This window comes from Dermacentor silvarum, chromosome 4 (assembly GCF_013339745.2).
Source record: "Dermacentor silvarum isolate Dsil-2018 chromosome 4, BIME_Dsil_1.4, whole genome shotgun sequence".
Classification (NCBI taxonomy): domain Eukaryota; kingdom Metazoa; phylum Arthropoda; class Arachnida; order Ixodida; family Ixodidae; genus Dermacentor; species Dermacentor silvarum.
In genome coordinates, this window is record NC_051157.2 from 15,811,268 (window position 1) to 15,824,250 (window position 12,983).

The following is a 12,983-nucleotide window of genomic DNA, read 5'->3' on the forward strand; positions in this document are numbered from 1 at the left end:
CTACGGTCTAAGGGTCTGCAAATATTCGAAACTTCCGAATAAAGAATCTAATAGTCACCACTTGAAAATACGAATCTTTTTCTAATAGCTTTTGAAAACTTCATAATGTCGACTGTACAATATCGGAAATGAAATTGATTATTAAAGCAAAAATGTGACAACTTTCATCGCATCCACAATTGACATAATGTACTAGAGCACGCTGCGTCACTCCAGCCTTTGCTGGCTAGACATGATTGCCTGCAATAAAATGTTTAGACATCGCATGCGGCACTGGTTATTCTTTCGTACTACTTATAGATGCAGTACCTGTGTCCTCTCATTAGATTAAAACTGAATATGTATCATTGCAACATACTTGATACAATAGCTGCATCATCTGCAGCAACCATTCACACCAAAAAAAAAAAAGTTTTTTTTTTTTTCACCCCTGCCATTGCTGCAGACATGCATTTCTGGCTCGGTCGCGAAAGTATATACAGGTTTTAATTGGCCCACAGGATTACCTTCAGATACTTTGTGTGATAATGGATCGCCACTTGGCTCCGAAGAGCCCAGACTTTGGGAACAAACTGTTCAGTTGTTCCTAATGCTCCCTTTGCGTTTTTAATAGACTGCTTTATAATGTGCAGTGTAATGACAAACTTTCTAATGTCAACATCATTTTTTCTGCATGAGAAAAATGCTGAGGCCGGGCAATTTTCGTGGCTCGGAACAAACTGCCAGTTCTGGATAGAATGTTATTGTAGACTGGTATGTTTAATACTCTCTCTTGTAAAATGAGTACTTCTGTAAAATTTTGCTTGGCTTGCAAGTCTCAAATGCATGCAAGAATGCTGGCATGAATCTAATTTTGAAATCAATAAATTCAAGCATGAAACCTGTAAGCGACTTAAAATATTTATTTCATCAAATAAAAGTTCACAACTTTTGAAATAAATATGATAAAATTGGGTCACTAAATTGCTTCATGGACAGTGCAGTGGCGATAGAGGCCAGGAAACCGAAAAGTGGCATAAGGAACTATCTTATAGGGTGTCTATATACATCACCTGCTAAAACGTCTCCACACACGGGTGAGCTGTGTTGAAAGCAAAAAAAAAAAAAAAAAGCACTAACATTTTCATGAGCAGCAATCTGCTGTAGCTAAAGGTCAACTTGCAAATACAGATGCTGTAGCACACATACAACTGAAGCACTGCAGCACGCTAATAAATGAGCAGCGATAACAGATGGTGTCAAAAGCCCCAGTCTCAGGGAAAAAAAGAGGTACGCTGGCCACAATGGAATGTCAGTAATTATGTTTGAAGGAGTTTAATGTAACATGCTGACTACTATTTCAAAACATTAGTAAAGATGTTGAGCAAAGCTTGAAAGCAGATACTCAAAACACCTATAACACATTTTTAACATGACCAGCTACCTCAATTGAATGGTGTTTGGAAAATAGGGTAAGTATATGTTCACACTTCAAAAAAATGTTTTGACTTGGGGTGGCTTGCATACAGGGATTGATCTGAACTGCAAACAAGCCTTCAATTTGGGCTGACAGCACTGGGCATGGCATGATTCCCATAAAACAAACAATTGAAGTAAAGCCTAGGGCACTTTGATGTGAGCTTGTTTACAATTTTCTGACAAACACAACAACAACAAAAAAAAGAAAATATCACAGCTGCCAAACAGACTGTCATGTTCAAAGTCTCATTACCGTTAAACAAATTCTGCTCAAGTGTAATGCTCACCTGGCAAACAGAACCACACTTAAGGTTCTTAGATAAAAGGTGTCAAGGTAGCGCCATTCTTTCCTCTAGTCGCAGTTGTCCTCATCCTTGTGCTCTCCTGCCATTGCCCGTGTGCGTCTGACTTAGTGTGGTCAAGTGGCATTTCAGGCCGGTTAGCCGTGGTGTTAATCTTTTTAGGAAAAGGTTCCAAAGCTTGGTTTACACCAATATACGCATGAATAAGGATTGACTGCACGGAATATGGTTTCAAAATGAGTACTGATCATGTAGTATGACACAAACTAGGAGCTGTTTAAGTGTGTTGAGAAGTTCTTAACCTTTTAGGTGTACTAGTGGTGCTCCATGTAGAGAGACAGAGTGACTGTGGAGAGAAAAAGGCGCTATTTTTTCAGGAGTCATTCAGGGAGCACATCTTGGTTCCACTCCATGCAGGAGGAGGATTTGAACAAGAAAGAGGGCAGTGAGAGAGGGACAATGGCACTACCTTGAAACTTGTCTAGGAACCATATCCACACTGAGCAGTTTTAACAAAATAGTAGTTTTAAGCAGCAGTGCCACAAGAGTGCATCGCATGCAGCAGCTGGTTAATGAGCATGAAGCTGCAAATAAATTCATTAACCTCCTGAGACCACAAGACATCTTGAGAATATAATAGCACTTCAAGTTGGGTTTTAATTACCGACTTATATGCTATAAATGTGAATTTAAAAAAGAAATTTTCTTTGTAGAAGTACCTTGGTTAGATGCCGAAAGTGCCCATCTCCTTATGTTTGTAATGGTAAAAGCTACTTTTCCTTGGCTAAACCACAGAGATGATGATGTAACATCATGTGGTGGGCTGGGTTGCCATGTTGATCCCACATCCTGGATTTTCATGTCCTTTGGTGGTACTTAAAGCACACTTCATGCTTTCGCTCAGTCATCTGCGATGACACAGTAGTTTAGATCAAAGTAGTGTCAATTTTCTCAAAAGCTGATGGCAACAATGTGATTAAACTAATTCTGTACACTAAACAAATACACCAAAATTTACAAGCAGGATAAACGTTTAACATATTTTTTTCCAAGTTCATACTTAAAAGGATTACAGGCAATGTGCAATTTAATGTACAAGTGGTCCCAGGAGATTAAACCGAGATATAGGCAAATTAGGAAGTAATAGTGCAATAGTACTTGCTGTTTCATAACATTACCAAGCTGTGATGTTATTTCATCTGCATAAGTAATGTAAGGGAAAAAGCACAGCTTTGATGTACTGCTTAAATGACTACAAGAAGAACGGTGCTATCCTTGAGTCACCTAAAAGTGATGTTCTTCGGAACATTATACAGGCACATTTCTTTCACACTCTCTCACACTCTTCCTTCCGTCTTTCACTCGGTAAAGATCTGGACCAGTCTGGACGTTCTGTTTCTACAGCCCTGTTCATTAGGAGTCACTAAAGAAAAAACCCTGCACAATCCCTCAATGCTATACCTTGGCTCAGGAGTGTTTGGCAGAGTTCTCATTTCTCGAGAATCTTGAAATGCCTTTTTTGAGAGTCTCTACCAACCTTCACATGTTCCTCAAGAACATTTGTCATGGAAAAGCACAAAACCTCACAGGTATGAAAATCAACAGCGGAGATGTTAAGAGAACGCATTCGTGCACACTTTGCATCTATGCCATATTCTCAATGCAACAACCTAAGAATGATAAAATGAGAAGTTCTATCTGACAGGTAAAGCCAGCGATTACCCCAGCAGCCAAGAAACCAAACAATAAATCATAAAGTATGTGTGTGCGCGTGCATGTGTGTGTGTAGTGTATGTGTGTGTGCGTGCTGATCAGAGCTCAAAAGCACTCCAGTTCATAGACAAAATTTGGGGCTTTTCACAGCAGCCACAAATCTTTAAAAACTGCAAAATAAAAACCAGACCCCCAAAACAAACAAATGAGAAAACACAACCTTTGATATAAAGCCCTTTCAATGCAATAATGAAGCATACAGCTGCTAAATAAATGGGCAAATTATAGTAATCAGATCCTCTCATGAGTTCTTCCTGGCATGATGGGGCTGTTGATTCTACCAGCCAACACAAAATTTTGATGCATTCGGGCCTGAGATGCACACACAACCAAGACATAATGCACAACTGGTCAATCAACAAGGACTGCTGATTTGATCTTTGAATGACAACTGAAACAACGAAAAAAAAGAAGAAAAAAATGTGGTAAATGATTAATAGACACAACACTGTCCTTCATTCCTTGTCTTTCTCTCAACTTTTTTTTCTTTCAGTCCACCTTTTCAGCCATCATGTTAAGGAAACTGCCTCCAACTTTCATATTTATCTTTGAGTTCCTTCATTCAACACAAACCAACACAACAAAAAAGCCAGTGTCCTACGCCAGTGCCTTTGGTGTAGCAAGTGAAACTACAAATATTTAGAGCAACAAGAACAAATGTGGCAAGTAAAAGTCTTCAAGGGCAGTCTGATAACGTCAAATGTTAGCAAGAGAAATAAGAAAGTTCTTAAAGCAGTTCAGTTAGCTCTACTACCACTGATAATGAAAAAGAGTAAAGCATCACTCAATTAAGCAGTACGCTTGCTGAAATGCCTCATTGCAAAGTAGCTTTCATGATAATCAGGCTGGAAAAAAGAAAAAAAAAAACTGTACTGGCACTAAAAACAGAAAACAATCAGGGATTCGACTGCACCATGATGATGTGACAGAATGTACACCTTCTGTTCACAGACGGAAATAGAGGCTCCTTGCAGGTCAAAGGTAAAGTGTTGGCATCATGAAAGCTTACAGCAAAGGGTACAAATGGAAGCAGGTCGCCAACAATCCTTTGTCGACTTTAAAACGCCCTACGACAGTACTCGCACACTTTCAAGATCACCAATGAGTGCACACAAAAGAGCAAGAACAGACGGGCGGCAGCACTAGCAAAATGGGAAAGGAGTGGCAGCATAATCCCAACCTCGGTAGAGACTACTGGCAACGCATGCTGAAGGAGGCTTTCCAATGACGGCAAGGCAGATTTCAGTGTCATGAACACTGTGAAACGTGCTACAGCAGCTCCTTTTCATCAAGATGAGCTTCAATATTAGTAAGTACTCTCCCATATCCAGAAGGAAGCAGTCATTTTTAATGGTGCTAAACTGTCGGAATTGCACGGTTGAGTCGAGAAGTGCTGACCCTAACGTGCTACGAAAATAGAAATGCAAGGTTTCTTATGCCACTGAACAGTTTCTAGTCTCCCATTTAGGTCTTTTCAATGGCTCTCTTAGGCGTGATGCATCCAAGCTGAGTTAAAATGACCCACAGCTTGATACCGGAATGTGACTACACTATACTCATCCATACCACAGTCATTTGAGAGCCTCCTTCAGGCAAAGGTGCCCCCACTGCTGTCAAGTGAGTGGAACTAAGTTCCCCAACACCAGGGCGGTTCCAGTACGGCATGTGCGTGTAACATGGGATGCTCATAACATGCGGCAGCAAGTGTGGTCCCCTTTGTCTCCTGCAGCTTCCTTCAAATCTGGCAAGGAATCTGCTGTGGACGATGGCCGGCCAGAGTATCGAGCATGAGTAGCACGCGCCTCAGCCGTCAGGCGCACGGCAATTTCGGTGAACAGCTTGTCCACGTTGTCAGCCTCCTTGGCCGATGTCTCCACAAAGTACATGTCACTCCGGCGAGCAAACTCCTCACCAATGTGCGTTGGGATCTCCCGGTCTTCACGGTCAATCTTGTTCCCTAACAATCGGAGTGCAGGCATAAACCAACAGTTTTTTCACAATCACCAATTTGTCAATATCTCTTTTTAACTGTTGTGAAAGCTGCAACCATCCCTAGGCACGAAAGCACTGAATAACATGTATGCCTTTGATGGCATACATGTTCCTGCTGTGTCCCATATCTGCAACTGTACATCCACCGTAAGATGCAGGTGCTATCACAGGTTAAGGGATGTGATTAAGAAAGAAAAATACACGTGGAATGCAGGTATGCTCTCCTTAAGCAACTGCTGCACTGAAAGGGAGAGATATAGTATATTAACTGCCCTTATTCACAAAATAGCACTATTTTCTATAGTAATAAGCCATGATCTAACCAGTTCTGGTTGATTCTAACAACATTAGCAGCAACAACCAGCTTCAGTAAACATTGCAGGAAACCTTAGCTGAAATGTGCTCTATTAAGATTATTGTTTCTTCCACTACTGTTCTGTGTGCAGATATATTTAAGACTACAGAGATGTGCGCATTTCCCAATGTGGCATTCACAACATGCATAAAGTTGAGCATGATAATTCATAAGTAGAGAGCAGATTTTAGGCAAATGCCTTTTATGTTCCTTGCGCTCCTATCGCCCCACTTTGATATATGAACATGAATTAGAGGTTAAGAAGGGCTTTTATAGTGTTTTTATAGTGCCTATAAATACCTATTTTGGCGTTTGTGCCTAAATGCCTATAAATGCCTATTTTCAATATAGGCGCCTATATGAACACTATTTAGCCTCAAGTTTCGCTTTCGAGTGCAGTTAGAGACCGTTATTCATGTTACCGGACAACATTCACTGTTTGTCCTTTAGTTCAACCAACTCCTGGAAAACAAGCAACTGCTAGCAGCATTGAAATGGGACGCGCCGGCCAGCATACACCGCCGCGCTGACATTGCGCGAGCGGTTGGCGAATGCGAAACCGTGGAGAGCTGTCAGGGGAAAGGAGAGTGAAGAGGAAAAGAAGAAAGAAAAATGTGATGTGCACGCGGCTTTTGTTTTGTTTGTAATTTACTTTTTAAGGTGTTCACCGCCGTCGGGCGTTCCTTTTCAGCATACGAGATCATTCTCAGTGACAAGAGGCACAATTTTGAATACAAAAATCTGGAGATGGTGGTAGTTTGCTATTGTTTACACAATCTTCACAGTGATTCTTAGACTACGTTCCGCGTGCTCTCCAAACAGATTTCTTCAAACATGTGCACTTCAAATGGGCGGAAGTGTATTTGGCAGTGTTGGGACATCTGGCCTGTACAATTCGGATAATGTCATTGTATATGAGGAAATTGCGAAGAGTTGTACCTAACAGTCCTCATGTAAGAACATGCTAATTTCTTAATAAATCGCAGTCTCTCTTGCATTTGTTATTTGTCTTTTTGGTGTGTCTTAATTTAATTGCGTCAGGCAGACATAAAGTATCGTTTTTTTAAATCAGTATTCCCAGCTTTGAAGTATTCTTTTTCATGCCTGTTTCACTATATGCGACGCTCGAGTACAGTGGCCATTGAACATGAATATGAGCAGTGTGCTTATTGAATGAAGCCAATTGATCGTCATTAGTTCGGCAGTTTTATGGGACAATTGCACGGCTATGTTCAACTGTTGGCGCCTTCGTGCCATCATAGACAATAACATTTCTTGTTTTCTTATTGTAGATATAGGCCGCGCACGTCTTCGTTTGAAATTATTTGCATTTATGTAAAAATTTATTGTGCCTATATTTACGACGTTGGAGGCCTAAAACGTTGTTTTGCCTGCCTATTTTTGGCGCCTAAAACGCGCTTTTTTAATGCCTAAAGATCCGGCCTCTATTCATAAGACTACAGGTCAAATCATATATACCAAGTACAACCATGCACAAGAAAATAACTAATGAGAGCTTAGCACCAAAGAGCTGCAATAGTAGCAATGCTTTCGTGAATAACGCACAGCTGACCAAGTCTATTTTGATTTAACGCGTTGCATGCCCAAGCGGATGCACAGTGGTACAAAGATATAGATTCTAGAAAGTCTTAGCACAATGAGTTTTCTACAAAGTGGAATATACAATGAAGACAAACAGACTGAAGAAATATCAACAGCATGCTGACTTACCTACTAATGCCCGTAGGACTTTTGGGCTGGCATACTGTTCGATTTCCCTTAACCAGTCGGGTAAGCAGTCAAATGTTGGCTGGCAGCTGATGTCATAGACGAGAATGAGAGCATGTGCACTACGGTAGTAGCTTTGGGTGATTGAACGAAACCTTTCCTGTCCTGCTGTGTCCCATATCTGCAACTGTACATCCACCGTAAGATGCAAGTACTATCACAGGTTAAGGGATGTGATTAAGAAAGAAAAATACATGTGGAATGCAGGTATGCTCTCCTTAAGCAGCTGTTGTACTGAAGGGGAGAGATATAGTATATTAACTGACAGCCCTTATTCACAAAATAGCACTATTTTCTATAGTAACAAGCAAGACACATACTTTGCCTGCTTCAGACACTACTCCAGCTGCTGTTTACAGAATTGACATGATTTTGCTTTGATACCATGTATTTCTAAAACTGATGACTTGATATGTCCAAAATTGCCCTAAATTTCATCAACTGTTTTATAAATCTGGTGGCCTATATAATCAAGCTGCTAATGGTAGCTAGAATGTGGTCTATTATAGGTGCAACAAATTTTACTGGAATTTTCACAGTACTTGTCTAAAGAAAGCGTTCCTGTATTTCACATGCATTTGAATGAGGAAGTTGAGATATACTACAACTGCCAAAAGAATGAATATACAGTAGGTAACAGCCAAAACTAACTACTTAATTTTGCCATAAATATAAACTACATAAGCTTAAAAAACACTTGTTCCAAAAACTGCAAAGAAAGGTACTATAAAATACCAAGCAAGTGCCCTAAACCATTAACCCTTTCAGCGTCACTGATGTACTGGTATGCTTCCGCATTTCTCTCTCGCAGTTCCTGCCATGCTGACATTTCTTTTGTCCGATAGGAGCGTGAGGACCGCACCAAGAGAGCATGTGCCATTATCTGTGAAATTTTTTCACTTCTGCACAACTAAAAATAAACCGTTGCGCTCTTTTTATAATATCTGAGAAAAAAAAAAAAAAAAAAAAACTCGACGCTGGAGGTGCGAAGAAGTTGGCTTCTCAACCACTTGGCATGCCCGGCAAATTACTTGGGCAAAATTACATGGGAATAGGCAAAAAAGCAAGCAAGATTCTCACCATTGGTTTTAAATCTTATTCGAGAACACTTTACCCTTTCAGGCGCCAATTAATTCTGTCCATTCAAAATTTTTTCTTGCACCTCCAGAATCATAAAAACTGTACCAGCTTCTGAACAAATTAGGAATTTTCAATTCTTCAGTGAGTTTTGTAAAGTTTACAGAATGTGCACTCCAGGCGAGAACTCTTTACAGGAACATCAGCACCTATCTAGACACTCAGAAGTATATTCCTGATGTAAAAGAATGTGAAATCAATTAAAGAAGTTAACTCGATACATGACGACAAACTGAAAACGAGGTCAAATATCCAGGTGTCTACCTTCCAAATCATATTACTGCAACTCCTTTACACTTATTATTCAAACTTTCAGCAAAGTTCCAATCAGAAGTGCTCAAGATGTTTGCGACACATTTTAAATATAACTTTAAACAGTCCTTTTGATTTTGATGCATTATCTTCGTGTGCACAATTGTGCTCATAGTGCCTGAAGGGGTTAATAGCTGCCTGTAAATGCTTAGGCTTTCTCTCCCTACTTACGGCTATTGAATATGTTTCCAGTTGGGACACAATGTTCAATCCCAGCACACATTGCGCACTGCTGCGTGCTGCATCGGAGATGAGGCCTCAGCACATCATTCAAGCACGGGATTAAACAATTTTCATACCATTCTACGATTCGCAAAACTTTTCAAAATACAGTTGAATACCACTAATTTGACCCTTGCGGAACCACAGGACTTGGTCGAATTATTGCAAAGGTAGAATTTAGAAATGGCAGCATGAATGAATCCAAATCTTTTTTATTCCTTGAAATAGTTTGTAATGGCTTTTTTCTTCTCGCTCTTCAAGCACAAGTCAACCAGCATGTAGTGATGGGCACTGACATGTTTAAACGATACCTCAGTGTCGGGCTAAAAAGAGCCTCAACCTTCCAACATCAGTTGCACTTGGTGGCTCCAGCAGGGCGCTGTCAGCAACGATGTCAGCGTCGCTCTCGTCACTGCAGTTTGCACAGCTCATTTGTAGCGTTTTCAAAGCTTCCAGTAACTACTGTACGTCTGAGGAAATGCTGATGGGAGTCGAATATACTATGCTTAGGCGTTCGAATTAAACATGTTTTTCTTCCATAGCCCCCAATGTATGGTTCCACGCCGTGACTTTCCAGTGGTATGGTAAAACTTTATTACGGTCCCTCGAAACGCGCGTCAGCACGTAGCGGGCTGCTCCCATGTCGGTACAGAAAGGCCGAGCCTCTCTGCTGCATCGCGGGCCCGATGGACAGCCCATAGCTGTGCTTTAAGATTGGGGCTGCTTAGGGCAGCCTCCCATTTGGATGACGTGACATCGTCGCCGTCGCATAACGCGGGTCACCGCCAGAACATATGTTCCAAGTCAGCTAGGTCTGCGTATAGCTCGCAAACATTGGTCGATTGTATCTCTGGATGGATTCTGTGTAACAATGCGGGGTAGGGTATGCCCTGACTTGGAGTAATCTAGTGTGTTAGAAATAAACAAAAAGTTGGTCAAATGAACGGGAGTCAACTGTAGGTAGTGGGCTTGTTTGTGAATAGAAGGAGGGCGCTTGTTTGATCATACATGCTTGCTTGTTATTTTATGGCAATTTAGTATGGTCGTGTTCAAGGATACCTGGTACACATGCAAAATAATATTTCACAATGAGATGCAAACATGGGAACACATCGGAAAAGAAGTGGATGGACGCTGTTCTGCCCATTTCTTTTTTTTTTTCTTTTTTATTTGGCATCTTTAGCAATGGTTATTTTGGTATGTTCAATATGCACCAACTCATCCAGCAACAATCCAGTATTTGTCCTGTCTACTTTACCTGCATCCCTGAATCTTTGACTGACTTGAACATATTTGAATGAAACAGATGAAACATAAACACGCAAGATATCTGCAGGAGTTGTACCAATCAGCGCTTGGTACTTGCATCTGAAGCTGTGAATTTCTGACCAAACTTACACCTTCACAAGACTAGTACTAGCATTGCTGCTTTAACCCCTTAAAGTGCCAAAATGTTCGGCCCATTCAAAATTTGGTTTCAGTACATTTCTTGCATCTTAAGAACCATGAAAAGCAAAGAGCCGTAGAATAACTGCAGTATTTTCAATTCTTCAGTGAGTTTTGTCATTTTTACAGAAAGGGGACTCATGTGAGAACTGTCTACAGGAACATCCTATCAGAACAACCATTTCACGTCTACCATACTTGGAAAGAACCAATCCAGACACTTGAAAAATATGCCTGATGTTTTAACATTGTCAAAAACAATGCAATAAATTAACCAACTACATGTCTGCATGTTGACCTCGTAAGCAAACATACAGCCATCTGCTTTTCAACTCCATGTAATTAAAACACTTTACATATATTATTCAAACTTACAGCACATGTAAAATCACAATTTTTTCAAAATGTATGGAATACACTTTAATAAAATTAATTTTCATCAGCACTTTTCCTTGTGATGCACTATCTTGGCATACACAATTGTGCACACATTGCCTGAAGGGGATAAATACCTCATAGCTAGCTGGTCTCTCAAAACAGCTGAGATCCTTAACTTCCTCACATCAATGAACGATTGAGGTTTTCCCGATAAATGTAACACACGAAGGGAATTATCAGTGCATCAGCTACCTGAAATATTAATTTAATCTGCTGTACACAATGCATATATGGCCTAATACCGCTAAAATCAGCACATTGTTTGAGCTATAGCAAAGTGATGAGCTGAGGCTATGACGGTTTTACGTTTAAAACCGCAATTCACAGCACTACGCGCAAGATACAGTTGTGTGTGAACAATGAACCCAGATAACTTTTCAGTACGACCGCACATTCTTCAACGCTTTTTTTTTTTTTTTTTCACAACTGCGCATTTCCTACTGTACCTACCGACCCCCCCCCCTCCCCCCCCCCCCCCCCCCCCCCCCAGAAAAAAAAAAATTAATGAAGAAAGCTGCGCGCAAATCGCGCCCTTCTAACATCGGGTCAGTTTCGAACGCCACTACACCAAACAAGAAAAGTGACGAACATCGGTGAAACCGAAAACCGAACATGCTTCTAAGCTCGTTGGCACGCCGATAGTACAAGGAACAGGCAGGGCCTCTTACTTTCACTTTCTCGCCGTCCACTTCGACAGTTTTGATGAGAAAGTCGACACCAATGGTGGCCCCCTGACCCGGAGGAAATAGACCCTGAAACGCAGCCAACAGGAACTCGTCAGCCCAGTGGAAATTTCGGAACTGCGCAAAGCGTATCATCCATATGGTTACCTGCGTGAATCTCCGGACAAGGCATGTCTTCCCGACACCAGCGTTACCTATTAGCACGACCTTAAATAGAAACTTGTAATCTTCCATGATTCCCGACGTCTGCAAGCAAAACGCAGCATTGCGAGACCATTAACTTCTGAACGCCAAAAGCGGAACTAAATATTCACTCCGAAACATCCCAGTCGGGAACGCGATAGAACCTGAAACATCGGAAAATATACGTACCAGATCTGGCCGCGTTTAGCGTACCCGCATCTTGAGAATGCTTGCAGAATTGTGCTTCTGATGAGGAAGCAGCAGCGCAAGACGACGTAACTTCGTTTCACATGATGGACGTTGGCTGCTCGCATGGAGTCACACGCGATTGCCTAATCGCTGCATAGTTTTCTTGCCGAGACAGTGACCCGTGGTCTAGCCGGGTGCATGCACGAAGTAAACACAAGGTGAAATGAGCGATTCGTACCGGCGATGTGTTGATCCGACAGCAACCACAAGATCACAACGCAACTTTCAGTGCTTTCAGTTCAGTACCGAGCGCAAGGATCGCAGCGATCCGCAAGGTGGAGCATTCGATCAGCTGATCTCGTCTGAGAGAGTGACGTTTAAAACCCTTTCAAGGCGTTCACGTCTTTCCACAATATGTAAACACGCAGCACGAAGCGTACCTTTAATGCTGCCATCTTTTATCAGGTGAAGGCAGAGTTAATTTTTCGCGATTCACATGCATATATTGCTAAGCAAGAGGTAAATCGTGTGCCATCCTCGCTAATGCTTCAAGCAATAAAAATTGACACAACAATGTAATTGTTTAAAAATTTTAATTTTTATAAAGGTAAAAAACTTTTATTTTAGTTGTTTTATTTAATAGATAAGCACATTTGAATAAGTTTCTTGTTTTTGACCAAAAATATAACCTATATGCTGCGCCTC

The 12,983-nt window shown here is 41.1% G+C and overlaps 1 protein-coding gene across 1 annotated transcript; it reads right to left on the reverse strand.

Moving 5' to 3' along the window:
• Positions 1–884: 884 nt before the first annotated feature.
• Positions 885–12,650, reverse strand: LOC119449516 (ras-related protein Rab-30). The gene is made up of 5 exons (XM_037712703.2): positions 12,279–12,650; positions 12,054–12,152; positions 11,892–11,975; positions 7,612–7,795; positions 885–5,490 (listed from the first exon to the last, which is right to left on the reverse strand). Exons 2-5 carry the CDS (start codon positions 12,138–12,140, stop codon positions 5,219–5,221), a joined length of 627 nt encoding a protein of 208 aa, XP_037568631.1. The 5' UTR covers positions 12,141–12,152; positions 12,279–12,650; the 3' UTR covers positions 885–5,218.
• Positions 12,651–12,983: the final 333 nt, after the last annotated feature.